Raw genomic sequence first — 19551 nt, 5'->3', positions numbered from 1 at the left:
TTTCATGTTCCTTTAGTCATTTACATTTTTCCCGCTCCATCTTTAACACACTAACTAGGATGAGAAACTTTCGATATTGTCTTTCTGAACAGTTCTTTTGCGGTTTGTTTTCTTTTTTTCTTTTAAATAACTACTATTTAGACCTTTTTTTGGAGATTTTTGGAACCACCTTAGTTATTATAGACCATGATATACCCCGATCAAATATATAGATCTTTCTCAATAAAAGTCTGATCTCAAAAGTCACACATGACAAAACATTATCAAATGAAGATAGCCTTTTGAGGTGCACTTATTTGCATAACACCCCAACCGGTAATCAAAGTCTATCAATGGGTGAGGCAGTCAATATTGCACAGCTGCTCTTGTTTTACATCAAATGAACAGGAAATAATCACTCTAAGGGTTATGGGGTTTTTTTTTCCAGAGGGGGGAATTCAAACCATAAGTAAATGGGTAGGGAGCAGCAGTAGTCTTTGGTTCAGTCGCATTTGCAGTTCTTTTTATTGTCTGTTTTATTTGTGCTGCGTTCATCGTGGAAACTGTTGATACTCTTGGCAGTAACAAACAGCTATTTAGAAATACCAAAAAAACTGCGGGGTTTGAAGAAGACGTCAGGCTCTGCGTACTCAAATCAAGCCTTCTCCCTGGCTTCTAGTCTCAATTACTGGCAACCCGTCTTTCCTCTAAGTTACACTGCGGCTCTTTAAGATGACGCTCCACTAAAATGAGATGTGGGTGTTATCCCGGCAAAACATGACTCGACGCTGTCTGCCTGTTCCAGATTGATGTTTGTCTTTGTACTCACACTAACAACATGCCTTAACTTTGTCATAACCTGCACATTTGGAAGAAAGGCTAATTATACTTCCAGTTAGGAGTAGAATTAATCCTGTCCAAAATCTGTTAATGATGTATTTGAATAATTTAGTTTGCAAAAATGGATTGTTCAAATCACAGAAGAGGGGAAAAAAATACAGTAGATGCTCGCAAAAAAAGGTATCAACACTTCATGTGCAACAATGATGCAAATGTTGTCATTTGGATTGTGAAGGCATTCGATTGTATTTGTGCGTATTCTATGGCGGTGCTGTGTTTTTGATTTGGGTCATTGTGTATTCCGCTGTTCCCCGCAGTCGTTCCTTCGGTGGTTAGCATAGGTCCCCGTGGCTCAGTTGATGCCTGTAAAGTGTGTTGTTTGGGGGCTTCTCTTTATCTAATGGTTTTTCGCTTGTCGCCCTGGTCAATCAGCTTCCCAGACAACTCGGTAATTACTCCTGTGGCTGTGTCCCTCACTGTCACAATAACAACACAAATCACTTCCCTGATGGCTTTCCACTCACTGGTCAAGTTTACGGGAAATAAAAAAAATAAAAACGGGGTGACGCATATATTTATATATTTTTCTCTACTTTATTTCAATGAATGATTTAGAGATTTGATTCTTATTTCTTCAAAAATACTGTAGCACTGTTACTATATTTGTTAAACAATGTGATTTTTAGATTGAGCTTCTAAATACAAATTCTAAACAGGAAATAGACAAAATATTTGCCAAAAGCAGGCGTCTCGAAAGATCTTAGGATAGATGTACCAATTTTTAGGCCCATATTTCCCTGTGATTTTGCTCTCCTCACACTGCCCACACAGAAGTCCTGTCAAGGCAGAAAGAGAAGAAAAGACGAGGAGGCTTAGTAAACAGCTTCTCTTTCTCCGCTGTTGTGTATTTAGTTTGGAGGGCATTTGAAGCGGGCGCTTTTTCTGTTGGTGTCTGTAAACAAGCGCTACACAGGGCCTGCTCCTTCAGCAACGGAGGTGGTACACTGAAGAGTGTTTGTCATTTTTTTTTTGGGGGGGGGGGACATGGCATTCCCTCTCCCACCCCTTCTGAAGAGGAGAGGGATCCCAAATCTGATGGAACGCCAATGGGTGATGAATTATTCCCTGTCTAAGTCCCAGTATCGGCATTATCACAGAGCCTGCCACTGCACTGTGCTGACAGCAGTGACAGCCCCCAGAAAAGATTTAGCGCTGACGAGTGATACTTTCCTTGTACGTCTCCCGCCCCCTGCCCCTGCCCCTGTGCCAGAGCCCTCCGTAGTTGGTTTTATTCTTCAGATTGTGTTTATTTAAGTGGGAAAGGGGGACATCTCTACAATTTCAGTGGTACGAGATCACTTCGCAAGTGTGCCCACACGCACAACCGCAGGTGCCTTGCCTTTTTTTGACAGTCGGGTCCATTAGGGGGCTCTCGTGCTTAAGAAATGCCTGTTATGTTTTTCCAAGACAACTCCACTAAGGCTTATCCCCCCCCCACCCCCACCCCCCACTGTTTTCTCTTTCTCCCCTCTTCTGTTCTCTCCTCTTCTGTCTTCTTCTCCTTCCTCTTCCTCCTCCCCCTGCAGAAAAGGTCACGTATCGCCTACAGTGATGAGGTGCGGAACGAGCTCCTGGGGGAAGACGCCGGCTCCTCGGAGAGTCAGGTAAGGTGCTAATCAAGCCCCTCAGGTCCCCAGTGTGGGTGGCTGGCCCTGGGTGTGAAAGGGTCAGGGCCTCCTGGGGGCACCTCCTAGGGCCACCAGGGCCACCGCAGCATTGGCACTAAGTCATGCAGAAGGAACACTGTTTAATGCAAAGCTGCCCAGGGTCTGAATGGGCTCCAGGCCTGGGCCCAGCATCTGGGCAACGCCAGATTGGGGCAACCCCCCCCCCCCCCACAGCTGTTCTCCAGCCGTCTGTGTACTTATCCTCCACCAACACACTATCAGCCGCACACAAACACACAACCAACCTGCTCCCCACAAACGGTGTCTTTCACACTCCTTTAAACACCAGGGGTGGCGAAACCACTCGATGCAGACACTCAGGATAAATAGGATTCTCAGGTTCAATGTTTATAAGCGTTAGTATCAAAAAGTCACTGACAGTTTTTATATTTTACTCGTTATAGTTTGTTGCAAGTGATATTGAAAATCGTAGAATTTTATATTATAATTCTATGCAATTACAGTTGAAAATGTATTCAAATTCATGAAAAGATGTATGGTGAGTTTTGTAATGAACATTGAAATGTCATTTAACGTTTTATTTAAACTGTGACGGAGTTCAATACAATGGATTACAAACAACAGATAAAAAGCAAATTAGCCATATTTTTTCCCATTGTCACAAAATTATAAGACATGGGAAATGAACAATGCCTTAAAAAACTGTGTTGATTCAGTCATATTGAATATGAGAGAGGAAAAACAAAAGCAAACATCTTAAATAGTGATCTTAATTGCCCAAAATATGCCACATGTTCTTTTAAACTTTGATTGTTTTGAATTATGTCTGAAGTGCTGCATCAAGAAAACACCCCAACAGCTACACAAACCATCTTTTTAACACTTGACGTGGTGCCTATATCTCACCTGCACAGCTGCCACTCACAAACAGACACTCACAACTCTGACCAGCATCCTTTGACAAATTATATATTACCTTAAATGATCCTGTCAGCTTTGCAATAGTCGCTGTGCATCTCAGTCACACACAAACAAACACACACAAACACAGAGGGAGAAATATGCACATGTGCACATTTAGTCCCTCAGTACTTTGTAAAAGTACAGTGAGATGGTCTGCAGTTGAGCGGAGCTAAATAAAGTTGTCTCGTCTTTTTTATTTTTTTTGATAGCTTCCTTATTACCATTTCAATGATGACCCATGCACTGCACATCTTGCAAACATATGTATCGCTAGCCGAGATGTGTAATTGATATGCATATTCCCTGCAAATTAGTGAGACACAGAAGTGACTCTGACATTTTATACAGGAGTTGGAAGTGGATTTGCTGCCAGAACTGTCACATTCAAGACGGTGATGGTTCCTATCAAAATCTTGTCAAAGGGAAAAGAAAAAAGAATATGACCCACATTTCAAATATATATATATATTTCCCTTTCATTAAAAACAATTGATGATGAACCCCATTATTGAAATGATTATTCATAGACCTAAGAATATTTTTCATAGGATAATAATTTGTTTAAACAATGGAACCACCCTGATGAGCTCATCTAGAAGGACAATATTATGATGCATGCATTTTAAGTTGTTTTTAGTCTGTTCTGCTGCTTTGTTGAACAATGATACCATTATTTGAAATGATATCACCTCCCTACTATTAAATCGCTGAGTGAATGTTTCTTGAAGTACATTTTAAGATAATTCATTTGTCCAGCCTTCAAGTAATCCCATTTTGTTTGTAGAGCGCTAACATGTCAAGGAATGTTGTTGTAGTTTAATTATAATACACTTGTCTATGTTTTGTCATTCAGCCATAAATTCAATATCCTCCATGGTTCTCACAAAACCTTCTATTTTCTCAAGTGATTTAATAACCCTCAAGGACGGACGGAAAGCACGGGGAGGCAAATTGTCCCTGAACCAAAGGGAAAAAAGTCCACATTTAGTAAGACAAATTTAGTAAACATGTATAAGCAAATAAAAATGAAATACAAAATACAACAGTTATTCAAGAAATAAATGGGGATTTATAGATCTAGAACAAACTTATGGCATCTTTAAACCCTTGTATTGCTCAGTAACCATAGACCTGTGGTTTGGTGTATACCTATTCCTTAAATAGTTGCTTCAGAATCTTGAATGCTCAAAGCATAACATTTGTACTATAAGTTGAGTCAGTATCAGAATTCTAATATTTGTACATTGTAAAACAGACATTGTCTCTCACACACACACACACACACACACACACACACACATTTTTCTATTTACCATGGTGCCATATTTACCTCATTTCCATTTAAAAAACTTCTGGAGATAACACTTGGTCTTGCTGTGAGTGGAGTGCTCGGAACTTCATTTTTTTTTTTTTTTTTGATCGAACAAGACGGGAGCGATAGAGAGGATGGGAAAGATGGGGGAGCTTGGGCAAGTCGGTCAATTTAATTCCTGACGATCTGAAAGAGTTCAGGATCATTTCATATAGCTCTGGCTAAACGGATCATTACCAGTCACAAATCTATTCGTTACATGGCAAGGATTTATAGCTAAATAAATAGGGAGTTCTGAAAATGGAGTGTTGGCCCTGCGATAATGGCTAAAGGACGATTTAATAGAGTTGGGCATTTATTCGTTATCTGTATGCGGACAGAGACTGAAATGGCGCTATCACTCTTTTTTTTTTAATAACGTGGTAGTCTACCGTTGCACTTTTTTTTCTCCCCTTTCTCACTCGGCATGCAACTCACATACACACACACACACACACCCTACCGCACACGAACACTCTACGGAATAGTTTCGATTTCAGTCACAGCAGAAGGCTTGGCCACAAGAGATTGTGCTGGTTTGAGCCGGCATGGACCAGATTTTACAGGCTACAAAGGAAGCAGATTACCACTTGTATCGAATTCCGTATTGAATAAAAAAATCTTTGTTTGAAAAATCTGCTGATTATCATAACAGAAAAATTGCAGCAGTGCAATTTTGAATACTGGCTGGCATTACAAAAACACAGGGAAAGGCGCTCACGAAGCCGTAATTATAACATTTACAGTTTTCTGTGTTTAACACTTTATTTCTCTCAAGCAAAACTAGCGTTGTGGGTTACGTTTGAAAAGAATGGTAAAGATTGATGAAAAAAAGAGAATGCCAAGCACAAAACCCCTATATATATATATATATATATATATATATATATATATATAGTTTCAGCAAATCCTCCACGAGGACTTACAATCGGCCAAGCAGCACAAATAAGATGGAACAAGTTTTGTTTGGTTCTCATTGAATTGGAGGGAAGGGCTGCGGCGAGTGATCGGCAGCTCTGGCTGGCCTGTTCAAACCCTAAATAGCCACATATGTAGTGTAGTTTTAAACTTCAGCCTCCTCAATAATGCGTTCAACGCAGGGGGCTGTGACCTTCGAAATAAAGGACAGTTTCCAGTCTGAAAGTGGCCCTTTTTCTCACCAAAAGAAAGGGTGAAGAAAATCGTATTTCTTTGCAATGTTTTTTTTTTCTCCATTTGTTAGCCTGTCGCTGCCAAGTTCCTCAAGGCCAGTGGCTCACTAAAATGAAGCTCTCAGCAGACGAACATTAAGCCCTTTTTACTTTTGCATATTTTCTTTCGTTCTATCACGTGTCTGAGCTACTATATGGCTTGATAGCGGGCTGGAACACATTTATTCTCTGACTTTTTGGACATTTTCATCGTGTTTCCTTTTTTAAACTCTGTTTACAGAATTACAATAATAAATTATGATATTTGTTATTGGAAATCCTTTCCTAATTTATTTGGGGAAAGCTGATTTAAAGTACATACAAGTATTTAAACAACAATTGGACATTTTACTTTGAATTAAGGTGGTAAGAACTGTGATATTCTGTATATTTAAAATAAATTCACTCTTTTTAAGTATAGTTGGCTACAATTGTATATAGCCATATATTAGCTAAAAATATATATGTTATTATTGAACAGAGACAATTATACTGATGGAGCCACTCCAGATATGGCTGTGTATATTTTCTCTCACTCTCTCAAATCCTAATAGACACCCATCAGAGTAGAATGTAACATTAGAGTTACACCGACATAATTGTGCTTAAATTGCTCATCCATTTTTACCGACTGGGTGGCTGCGTCTAACTCTTCGGGGTGAGCACATTTCAGAAAACGCTTAAGCGTGGAGGAGCCTAGCCTGTCGCTCCTGACGACCGTGGCCACGACAACCAATAGTTTAACATCAATCCCACCACCGAGCCTCTTCTTTCTTCTCGACAATCCCGTTGTATCATTTATGATCCAAGTCCTCCTGCCTCTTTTCTGATAGCAAATGATTTCAAACTAGCAAAATTCAAAATGACCACCACATACAAAGTGAGATTAGAGGAGAGTAATAGTGGCCCTGAGCCTCCCTTCAGATCTGCTAACCTTTTAATCTCGCTCAAGAAATGGAGATAAAAAAAAAATCACCTGCAACGGATGACAAATTAAGAAACCTGTCCTTCCCCTCCTGTACTAATTGATGTTGTGTTCTCCATGTCTTTCCCCTACATAAAGAACAGGTTGTGGCAGAAGCATCCTTTTTAATGGTGTTTTAAGCTTGATTAAGCTCGAATTTAATCGTTTCTCTCCTCCAATGTCTGTGTCTCTATTAAAGATAAGGTAACAACAGTAGGACATGGGGATGTTTTCTATTTACTCTGCTTGAACACTCTTTTCATCAAAAATGAATAACTAATGCGAAGATTCATTTTTCATGACTCCCAGTTGTCCTAATAATAAACTCTGCCTTTATGTATACACAGCAGGTATCTGTATTGCAATATATAAGGAACGTGACATATTGACAATGTGTCACCAATGATGGACACATTGGAAACAATGGATTGGCTCTACATTTCACAATCTAAAATAAAAAAAGGCATGTCTTTTTTAACTATTTGGACAGGGATATATAAAATAGAGATATTCCCTCTATCAAGCTTCTATGCATACTGTACCCAAACTGTATTTTCCTACTGTACAGAGTGGGATCTATTTTCTTCTCCCTTTTTGACACATCAAGTGTTGTGATGTGACTTCCTTGATGGTGCTAGTTTAGACACTGCGAGTCGAGCAATCCATTCCCTCTCTTTGTCTAATGTGACAGCGAGAGAACTTGATCTTTGTTTGTTCAAAAAAGTCTGCATGAGTCTCGTGTTTAGCTTCGTTTAATGTGTTTGTCTGTGATTTCTAAATGCTAAACATGCAAACGGATAAATCGTCAAGGTTAATTCGGTACCCAGCCACATGACTGATCTGCTTCCTGCCATGTCTTTTTCTTTTTATCTTTCTCTCGCTCCCTCCCTCTATTTCTCTCGCTCTCTCTTTGCTTTCACATGGCAGTTGATAAAGTTACGTGAAGAGGTAAGTGCCTCTCTGCCTTTCCCGTTTTTAGATTCCTTTTCGTCTGAATTTCTGTGCCCTCATCTCTGCAGCCATAAGGCCTAGGCTATTTGTGAGGCTCTTATGAGCCTTTAGGGGGATAAATTCTATGAAAGCCATTTTCTGTAAAAATCTGAAAAGGAAGATAGTTTTTCTGATAGCACACTCTTTTCAAAACAACCTTGAGGAAAAGGCTGGCATAAAGTACACTTCAGAGGGCAACCCTTGGAAAAAATACACTATTTTATTAGAAAACCATAAGCATCTTTATGCTCAGCAATCATGGTTGCTCAATCTCATGCCTAATTAGTGGATTCTGTATTTTGCCCTTGTTACTTTCATTTAGAACTAACTGTAATCTTGTGTAGTAGTAATGCCATTTGTTGTTGTGGTTTTGTATTTGTTATAGCAATAAAGGAGGTGGCGTGGTCAGTTATCGTCAGGGGTGAAAGTAAGGCGGTACGGTCTGGTACGGCGTCCCTGTAAAACAAAGAGTGGGGGTACGCTGTACCGGTGAAATGTGAGCCTTTCACAATTTATACAATGTGCCACATGGAAAATAGTGAATTGACTGGAAACCAGGAGGACTGGAAACCGGGTTGTATACACCTACTCATTCAAGGTTTAAAAAAAAAAAAATCACTATATTCTACATTGTAGAATAATAATGAAGACATCAAAACTATGAAATAACACATGGAATCATGTAGTAACCAAAAAAGTGTTAAACAAATTGAAATCAACTCAGGAAAAAAAAGAAACGTCCTCTCACTGTCAACTGCGTTTATTTTCAGCAAACTTAATGTGTAATATTTGTATGAACATAACAAGATTCAACAACTTAGACATAAACTGAACAAGTTCCACAGACATGTGACTAACAGAAATTGAATGATGTGTCCCTGAACAAAGGGGGGGGGGGGGTCAAAATCAAAAGTAACAGTCATTATCTGGTGTGGCCACCTGCTGAGTTAAGGGCTGCAGTGCATCTCCTCATGGACTGCACCAGATTTGCCCGTTCTTGCTGTGAGATGTTACCGCACTCTTCCACCAAGGCACCTGCAAGTTCCCGGACATTTCTTGGGGGAATGGCCCTCACCCTCCGATCCAACAGGTCCCAGACGTTCTGAATGGGATTGAGATCCGGGCTCTTCGCTGGCCATGGCAGAACACTGACATTCCTGTCTTGCAGGAAATCACGCACAGAATGAGCAGTATGGCTGGTGGCAGTGTCATGCTGGAGGGTCATGTCAGGATGAGCCTGCAGGAAGGGTACCACTTGAGGGAGGAGGATGTCTTCCCTGTAACGCACAGAGTTGAGATTTCCTGCAATGACAACTAGCTCAGTCCGTTGATGCTGTGACACACCTCCCCAGACCATGACGGACCCTCCACCTCCAAATCGATCCCGCTCCAGAGTACAGGCCTCGGTGTAACGCTCATTCCTTCGATGATAAACGCGAATCCGAACATCACCCCTGGTGAGACAAAACCGCGACTCATCAGTGAAGAGCACTTTTTGCCAGTCCTGTCTGGTCCAGCGACAGTGGGTTTGTGCCCATAGGCGACGTTGTTGCCGGTGATGTCTGGTGAGGATCTGCCTTACAACAGGCCTACAAGCCCTCAGTCCAGCCTCTCTCAGCCTATTGCGGACAGTCTGAGCACTGATGGAGGGATTGTGCATTCCTGGTGTAACTCGGGCAGTTGTTGTTGCCATCCTGTACCTGTCCCGCAGGTGTGATGTTCGGATGTACCAATACTGTGCAGATGTTGTTACACGTGGTCTACCACTGCGAGGACGATCAGCTCTCTGTCCTGTCTCCCTGTCACGCTGTCTTAGGCGTCTCACAGTACGGACATTGCAATTTATTGCCCTGGCCACATCTGCAATCCTCATGCCTCCTTGCAGCATGCCTAAGGCACGTTCACGCAGATGAACAGGGACCCTGGGCATCTTTCTTTTGGTGTTTTTCAGACTCAGTAGAAAGGCCTCTTTAGTGTCTTAAGTTTTTATAACTGTGACCTTAACTGCCTACCGTCTGTAAGCTGTTAGTGTCTTAACGACCGTTCCACAGGTGCATGTTTATTAATTGTTTATGGTTCATTGAACAAGCATGGTAAACAGTGTTTAAACCCTTTACAATGAAGATCTGTGAAGTTATTTGCCCACGGGGGATCAGTATGGAGCAAAAAATATATGAAATGTATCCATTCACTACTGTAAGTCGATCTGGATAAGAGCGTCTGCTAAATGACTAAAATGTAAATGTAATTTGGATTTTTACGAATTATCTTTGAAAGACAAGGTCCTGATAAATGGACGTTTATATTTTATATTTGACATTCTTTAAAGTAGCCACCCTTTTCCTTGATGACAGCTTTGCACACTCTTGGCATTCTCTCAACCAGCTTCATGAGTTGGTCACCTGGAATGCATTTCAATTAACAGGTGTGCCTTGTTAATTTGTGGAATTTCTTTCCTTCTTAATGCGTTTGAGACAATCAGTTGTGTTGTGACAAGGTATGGGTGGTATACAGAAGATAGCCCTATTTGGTAAAAGACCAGGTCTGTATTATGGCAAGAACAGCTCAAATAAGCAAAGAGAAATGCAAGTCAATCATTACATTAAGACATGAAGGTCAGTCAATACGGAAAATTTCAAGAACTTTGAACGTTTCTTCAAGTGCAGTCGCAAACCCGTCAAGCACTATGAAACTGACTCTTATGAGGACCGCCACAGTAAAGGAAGACCCAGAGTTGACTCTGCTGCAGAGGATAAGTTCATTAGAGTTACCAGCCTCAGAAATTGCAGCCCAAATAAATGCTTCACAGATTTCAGGTAACAGACAAATCTCAACATCAACTGTTCAGAGGATACTGCGTGAATCAGACCTTCATGGTCGAATTGCTACAAACAAACCACTACTGAAAGACACCAATAAGAAGAAGAGACTTGCTTGGGCCAAGTGGAAATCTGTCCTTTGGTCTGATGAGTCCAATTTTTTATATTTTTGGTTCCATCGCCGTGTCTTTGTGAGATGCAGAGTAGGTGAACGGATGATCTCTGCATGTGTGGTTCCCACCGTGAAGCGAGGAGGAGGTGTGATGGTGTGGGGGTGCATTGCTAGTGACACTGTTGGTGATTTATTTAGAATTCAAGGCATACTTAACTATTATGGCTACCACAGCATTCTGCAGCGACATGCCATCCCATCTAGTTTGCTCTTAGTGGGACTATAATTTGTTTTATAACAGGACAATGACCCAACACACCTTCAGGCTGTGTAAGGGCTATTTGACCAAGAAGGAGAGTGATGGAGTGCTGCATCAGATGACCTGGCCTCCACAATCACCTGACCTCAACCCAGTTGAGATGGTTTGGGATCAGTTGGACTGCAGAGTCAAGGAAAAGCAGCCAACAAGTGCTCAGCATATGTGGGAACTCCTTAAAAACCGTTGGAATAGCATTCCAGGTGAAGCTGGTTGAGAGAATGCCAGTAGTGTGCAAAGCTGTCATCAAGGCAAAGGGTGGCTACTTTTTGAAGAATATAAAATGTATTTTGATTTGTTTAACACATTGTTTTGGTTTCTGCATGATTCCATATGTGTTATTTCATAGTTTTGTCATCACTATTATTCTACCATGTAGAACATTTTAAGAAGAAGAAGAAGAAGAACCCTTGAATGAGTAGGTGTCCAAACTTTTGACTGGTACTGTAGGTGTTTTGTAACTGATCTTTCTTTCATTCATCATATTGCGGGTGCAAGGAGTACTGTTAGTGTTCGGATGCTGAAATTATTTTGTGAGTGAACAAATGTGCACGGGTAGCCTACAGGAGCGCCTTTGTCAAGTCATTATTTTTTTTTGACAATCAGATGAAAACAACATAACCGGTTGCGTTTATGCCACATTAAAAGGCATAGGCAGCATCTCTATAAGGCTTGGGGAAGCCAATCTTTCTCTAAAGTAAATTAAATTGCCAAAATGTTATAGCCTAATTAGCATACAGAAATAAATAGAAAACATTCAAAATAGGCTACTACACCAGAAAGCATGATTTGGCCAAAGAGGATCATTAGCTTCTTCTAAAACAAAGCTGTGGATTGTTTTAAATGGTGTAACCTACGGTCGGGATGGCCCGCAATTTGGGCAGCGTGCACTGCAAATACCAAATAGATGATTGTTAAATTGCGACTGTCAGTGAAAAAGCAGAGGCCCAGCCAGACATATTGCAATATTTAAAAATACAATTGTGGGAGAACTGTTTGGAAAGCAAATGGCTATTGCTGTATTGAGATGACAATGAAATGACTCCAATATGTCTTCAAGTTATCAAAATTCTTAACTTAAATGAGCGAACAGTAGCCTATCTTATTGGTACCAGCCATATCCCCGATGAGTGTGCATATTCACTGTCTTTTAAATCTACTTTCACCCCTGGTTATCAGTATAATTAAGATATTAGTTAGATACCTTCTTTACGATATTTCAATGTAATCAATGAATACATTCTGGATTGGTGCTTTTTTTTCTGTCTTATTTGATCATTTCATCGAAGGAAAGAGATGTTCATTTAGCAATACGGCATCTAATGAGACTTTGACGATGGTGAAACAGCCTACAGGGAGGAGGTCAAAGATCGTGGACTACACGAAATGCAGGGCCGAGCACGCCCCCATCCACATCGGCGGGTCTGTAGTGGAGCAGGCCGGGAGCTTCAAGTTCCTCGGTGTCCACCTCACTAAGGGAATTATCATGGTCCACACAGACGAACACAGTCGTAAAGACAATGCCGCTTCCCCCTCGGGAGGCTGAAAAGATTCAGCAGGGGCCCTCGTATCTTTAAAAAGTTCTACAGCTGCACCATTGAGATCATCTTGACTTGCTGCATCACCGCTTGGTACGGCAACTGCTTGGCATCCGACTGCAAGGCGCTAACGGAGGGTAGTGCGTACAGCACAGTACATAACTGCGGCCGAGCTCCCTGCCATCCGGGACCTCTTTACCTGGTGGTGTCAAAGGAAGGCTCTAAACATTTTCTAAGACTCCAGCCACCCAAGTCATAGACTTTTCTCTCTGCTACCGCACGGCAAGCGGTACTGATGCGCCATGTCTGGAACCAACAGGACCCTAAACAGCTTCTACCCCCAAGCCATAAGACTGCTAAATAGTCCGGGTAGCTATTGGTTAACTATTTAACTATCTGCATTGACCCTTTTTGCACTCCCCTTTGACTCATCACATACGCTGCTGTTACTGTTTAATATCTATCCTGTTGGCTAGTCACTTTATCCCTACCTATATGTACATGTCTACCTCGTACCTCTGCACATCAACACGGTACTGGTGCCCCGTGTATATAGCCGAGGTTATCGTTACTCATTCTGTATTTATTCCTACTGTTATTATTTTTCCATTTTTCTCTCTGTTTTGGTGGGAGGGTCCCGTAAGTAAGAATTTCACTGTTAGTCCTCACCTGTTGTTGACTGAGCATGTGACGATTTTGATTTGTTGAAATGTCTTTGAAGGCTCAAAATGATCTTGCCTCAAAGTTTTCTATCCTCCAGCTTTTGTGTTTATGTTGGCCTGCCTGTACAGTACATATCTTTGACTTTGTAATATGGTTTTGTGTAACATGTGGCCTGTGGAAGCTTTGTCACTGTAATGTGATCAGAGAGAGGATCTCCTATCTGCAATCCTCGCTCAACAATCTAGCACCGTCAGCAGGGCCCCTTGATGCCACCCCCCACCATTGCTACTCCGCCGTTCAATACGTTTCTTATAGGATACCATTGAATAGGCAGAGTGCTTGGTTTTATATGATGAGACTGACAGTCGAGGGGAGTGAATTGTCCCTTCTGGTTTGAACCCAAATGAACACTGACTGGGAGTCAGCGTGGTTGGCGGCCATGGGCTGCTTGATAGCTGGTGAAAGACCACATGGGCTGACATGAGATGTAATGTATGACCTGATTGGAGTTCAGTTTGGTACGCTCAAACATTGCATTCACCATTTATATTCAAACAGACCGCAAACGGCGGTTGTTTCTTCTGATGTAGGTTTATTAGCGATATACACTGAGTGTACAAAACATTAGGAACACCTTCCTAATATTGAGTTGCACCCCCTTTTGCCCTCAGAACAGCCTCAGTTCGTCGAGGTATGGACTCTACAATGTGTCAAGCGTTCCACAGGGATGCTGGCCCATGTTGACCCCAATGATTCCCCACGGTTGTGTCAAGTTGTCTGGATGTCCTTTTGGGTGGTGGACCGTTCTTGATACACACAGGAAACTGTTGAGCGTGAAAAAAACCAGCAGCGTTGCAGTTCTTGACACACTCAAACCTGTGTGCCTGGCACCTACTACCATACCCCACTCAAAGACACATCTTTTGTCTTGCCCATTCACCCTCTGAGTAGAACAAATGCACAATCCATGTCTCAATTGTCTCAAGGTTAACAAATCATTCCTTAAAAGAGCAGGTGTTTTTAATGTTTTGTACACTCAGTGTAGGTCTGTGTGAACTTGCTAGAGTAAAATGATCATCACTCGTTCTGTTAGCTGACCAGATTCCTCTTTTCAATTGTCATTCAGAAACAAGAACAAGACACATTTTTAATTGTCCACAGGAATATCTATTGCTATCCATTGTTGCTTTGTTGTGATAAACAAAAATATGCTTATAATGATGAATTGGCCATGCTTAAGCAAATCTTTTGGAGCATCGCTTTAGGCAACATGATATTTGCATTTCCTCTGTCAAATCAAATGTTTTCGTCACATGCTTAGTAAACAACTGGTGTAGACTAACAGTGAAATGCCTACTTACTGGTCCTTCCCAACAATGCAGAGAGAGAGAACATTTAAGAAAAGTAATAACATGTAATAATAAATACACAATGAGTAACAAAATCTGGGCTATATACACTGGTTACCAGTACTGAGTCGATGTGCAGGGGTACGAGGTAATTGAGGTAGATACAGGTATGTACAAATATCTAGGAACAAAGTGACTAGGCAACAGGATAGATGATAAACAGTAGCAGCAGCGTATGTGAAAGCAAAAAAGAAATGGTGCAAAAAGGGTCTATGCTGGTTGTCTGGGTAGCTATTCGGTTAACTATTGAACTAACTATTTAGTCTTATGGCTTGGGGGTAAAAGCTCTTCAGGGTTCTGTTGGTTCCAGCCTTGGTGCATCGGTACTGCTTTCCGTGCGGTAGCAGGAAACAGTTTATAACTTGGGTGGCTGGAGTCTTTGACAATCTTTAGGGGCATTCCTCTGACACCGCCTGGTATAGAGGTCCTGGATGGCAGAGAGCTTGCCCCCAGTGATTTACTGGGCCATATGCACTACCCTCTGTAGTGCCTTGCGGTCGGATGCCAAGCAGTTGCCACACCAAGCGGTGATGCAGCAAGTCAAGATGCTCTCAATGGTGCAGCTGTAGAACTTTTTGAGGATCTGAGGACCCATGCCAAATCTTTTCAGCCTCCTGAGGGGGAAGAGGTGTTGTCATGCCCTCTTCACGACTGTGTTGGTGTGTGTGGACCACAATAGATCCTTAGTGATGTGGACACCGAGGAACTTGAAGCTCTCAACCCGCTCCACTACAGTCCCATCAATATGAATGGGGTCGTGCCCGGAACTCCGTTTCTTATAGTCCACAATCAGCTCCTTTGTCTTGCTATCATTGAGGGAGAGGTTGTTGTCTGAATTTGTGTGTGTGTGTGCTTGTGTTTTAAGGGTGTCTGTGAATGTGTATATGCAGGATTCTTAGCATTTGTGAATGTTTTTGTTGTATTTCATACTATTTCTATCAAAGCCTCCATTCAGGTCCATTCATAATTTAGAACCCTCACTACTGTTCTCTCCAGACTTCTTTTCGTTTGCTTTTGTCTCCCCTTCCCTCCACCTTGACACAGTGCTTTTCCACACAGTGCTTTTCCCAGTTGCCCCAGGTCAGGAGACACCTTTCGTTACCTCACCTGTTCTTCCCCTTTGGAACGCACTGCTATTTCATTTGGTTTGATTCGCGCCCTCTTCACCATCTCAACCCTTCTGTCTACTCCTTTTTCCTCCCGTTCTTCCTGCTTTTGAATCAAAGACTGGCGCAGCTTATACACACTTAAGCCCCCTTTTAAAAACTATACTTTTTCCTCAGCTGGAAAACATGTTTAAATATTTAGCACCCATATTCACAGCTGTTTGACACTTGTAATTCCTCGTCTTACAAGTCCCAAACAAACCGCAGAGAAGATCACACAGTCAGTCTGAATCACAGCTGTCATCAGTATTCACTTCCACTCTCCCCCCTTATTGAAATAATAAGGAATCATCTGAACTTTGGAAAATGGTGATAGTAACCGCTGGTGTTTGATATTTAATAAAAGGCAGCAGAAAATGGAAGGAAGAAATTCTTTTGAGCTGCAGCTGCATTGTTCTGGGGCTGTCTGTTAATAACTTACAACTGAAGTGCGGTTCTCCACGGGAAAAAAACCCAAACAACAAAACAAATCCAATTTTTATAGTTCCTAAGAAGGTCTTTGTTTCAAATGTAGGTGTCAGATAAAAAGGCATACGCGGAAATGGGGAAGGGGCGAGCACTCGCAGACGCACAATATTTATCATGGACTGTTTTTAAATCATTTGATGTTTAGCTGCATGAGAAGAAGAACAATTATTTCGATAACAGGCCATTATCATTTCTTTAGGAGGTACGGTATATGGCAGGTATTTATTTATAGGTCAATGCGTATGCGTCTGTGTATATGCTTCCCTATGTGTGTCTGCTCGTATGAGTGCACGTGTTTGTGTGTTTATTCTTGTGATGTTTTGGTGACTCGGCTCCTCTGTCAAAGCCACAGGGGTAAAGGCTTGATATTGTCTGTTGTAGCTCACCAGGAGTGGCCAGCAACTTGGCACTTTATTTAAATGAGTAGCAGGGAAGATTCTGGCACTGACTGGATGACTTAGGGAAATGCACAATCACATTTCTGATGGGAGAAATTCTGCCCTTAGTCCGTCCTCTTGTCCCATTGCATAAGTAGAGAGATGGTTGTACAGGTAAAGTTGTGTTTTTTTTAATTTATTTATGTTGTTTTCGAATGTAGATATTAGGTTATGGATTTGGGACCTGTTTAGTACTCATACCTACAAATGCATTTGATACCTGTTTCATGTATGAGGACCACCCTAGTTTGCCGCCTAGTTCGCTATATATACAAAAGTATGTGGACACCCCTTCAAATTAGTAGATTTGGCTATTTCAGCCACACCCAGCCTTACTGAAATGCTCAATGGCCTTATTGAAAAGCTCAGTGGCTTTCAACGTGGCACCGTCATAGGATGCCACCTTTCCAACAAGTCAGTTCGTCAAATTTCTGACCGGCTAGAGCTGCCCCGGTCAACTGTAAGTGCTGTTATTGTGAAGTGGAAATGTCTTGGTGCAACAACGGCTCAACAACGGCTCAACAACGGCTCAACTGGTAGTTGCTCCTTAACACCTGCCAGCCTAACCCGGAAGCCATGCTCCTTAACACCTGCCAGCCTAACCCGGAAGCCAGCCGCACCAATGTGTTGGAGTAAACACCGCTCAATTGGTGACCAGGGTCAGCCTGCAGGCCCCCAGCCTGCCACAAGGAGTCACTAGAGCGCGATGAGCCAAGTAAAGCCCCACCGGCCAAACCCTCCCCTAACCTGGACGATGCTGGGCCAATTGTGCGCCGTCCTATGGGTATCCCGGCCACTGCCAGTTGTGGCACAGCCCGGGAATGAACGTGGGTCTGTAGTAACGCCTCTAGCACTGGGATGCAGTGCGCCACTCGGGAGGCTCAGTGAAGCAAAGTCTTAATGCTAGTGCATTCAATGACATTCTAGACAATTCTGTGCTTCCTTATTTGTGGCAACAGTTTGGGGAAGACCCTTTCCTGTTTCAGCATGACAATGCCACCGTGCACAAAGCAAAGTCCATACAGAAATGGTTTGTTGAGATCGGTGTGGAAGAACTTGAGAGCACTGACCTCAACCCCATCAAATTGGAACGCCGAGCCGGTCCTAACATCAGTGCCAGACCTCACAAATGCTCTTGTGGCTGAATGAAAGCAAGTCCCTGCAGCAGTGTTCCAACATCTAGTGGAAAGCCTTCCCTTATAGCAGCGAAGGTGGGACCCACGCCATATTAATGCCTTTGATTTTGGAATGAGATGTTCGACTAGCAGGTGTCCACATACTTTTCTGTTAGTTGGTTTATATCTCTGGCTGAAGTCGTCATATGACCGGTGATGTGGTGTCGTTACTGGATCTGTGCCGGCTGGGCTGCACTCTCACCCCTTCCATCAGGTTACGTCAGCGTCAAACCTGGCTGGGCGCATTATTCTAATGACCCCCCTCCCACCCCAACTCACAACCGCTACCACCAGCACATCCCCGAATAACCCCCCACCGAAAAGTAGACAGAACGAGGGAGAGAGAGATAGCGGGAGAGAGAAATTCAGGGAAATGCTTTGAAGTGGCTTTTCACTGCAGTGAGTCTGCTGGCCGTCTCCCCGAGACGTGTCACCTTTGCCGAGAGGGAATAGGAAAATCACGTTTCGAATGGTAATGATAACATACTAATCACTTGAGCTCTTTGAAGAACGGGGGAGTGAGCTACTCTGTCAGTATCCCCGGCTTCCTTGTGCTCCGAGGCACACAGGCACAGCCATGGTCTAGGTGTATTAGCTTAAGCGTTGCATGTCAATACGTCCCCTCCATCTCCGCTGATCCATAGGGGCTCATTAAGCCGAGCTGACTCCCTTCTCTCTCCCTGCACGGCGCGCATCGGCACACCACCATCACACTGCACACCCAGCCACCCACCACCCGCCAACCCCCTTCTCTCTCTCCCTCCCTCCCTCCTTCTCTCCACCTCACTCTCTCCCACCAACATCCTCCGCCCCTCCCTCCCTTTAACTATTAAAAGTATTTCTGCAGTTTTAAATGACATCTGTCAACCAGCAAGGAGAACACGAGTAAAAAAATAATAAAAAAATAGCCTTTTTTTTTCTTCTTCTCTGTTCCCATCCCTCTGATTGTCAAAGTTTGAAAAGTGGGATGTCGTCTTATTTCATCTATTTTATTTCCTTGGAGTGATTAGCTGGTACACATTTTTGACAGGTTAACTAGAACTAGAGATTCCAGTGCTCCTCTCTCTCTTTCAAAACGGGTGGAAACCCCTTTCAGAGAGTTACCATTCATCTGAGTGGTGGATCTATGGTAGCCTTGTTGGGCTTGCATAACATAACTCGTGTTAAAAGGGTTTAAAACGTCACACATGTAGGTTCAGTAAAGACATGACTACTGAAAGACTGGAGAATCCCAAGGCGAATTACCTATATGTAGGCCTAGATGTATAATTGAGTTCAGGTTATTATAAAAGATGGTACAGCCCTTGACTGTGACTTTTCCGCATAACTATCTGAATGGCTTGTTAGGACCATTTTTATAATGTAATAATACAATGACATTGAATGTGGTGATTAGCAAATAAATGCAAGACGTTTTTTTTATTTTTTTTTATTAAACATATTTCTAGCTTTGCGAACACGACAGTGGTTAAATATGTTTTTG

At 42.4% G+C, this 19551-nt stretch overlaps 1 protein-coding gene across 6 annotated transcripts in view; it reads left to right on the top strand.

Annotated features, from left to right (window-relative positions):
• LOC106589328 (vesicle transport through interaction with t-SNAREs homolog 1A-like) overlaps window positions 1-19551 on the top strand; it is a 171878-nt gene that overhangs the window by 39781 nt on the left and 112546 nt on the right. For 3 of the 6 annotated variants that reach the window (XM_014179168.2, XM_014179169.2, XM_014179172.2), the window contains exons 4-5: window positions 2406-2483; window positions 7903-7923. In XM_014179168.2, the coding sequence (XP_014034643.2) occupies window positions 2406-2483; window positions 7903-7923 (99 nt within the window). The remainder of the gene's footprint in view (window positions 1-2405; window positions 2484-7902; window positions 7924-19551) is intronic. The other 3 variants (XM_014179170.2, XM_014179171.2, XM_014179173.2) reach the window with 1 other exon arrangement.

The sequence above is a fragment of the Salmo salar genome, chromosome ssa28 (genome assembly GCF_905237065.1).
Source record: "Salmo salar chromosome ssa28, Ssal_v3.1, whole genome shotgun sequence".
NCBI lineage: Eukaryota > Metazoa > Chordata > Actinopteri > Salmoniformes > Salmonidae > Salmo > Salmo salar.
This window is presented reverse-complemented; position numbering and strand designations above follow the sequence as displayed.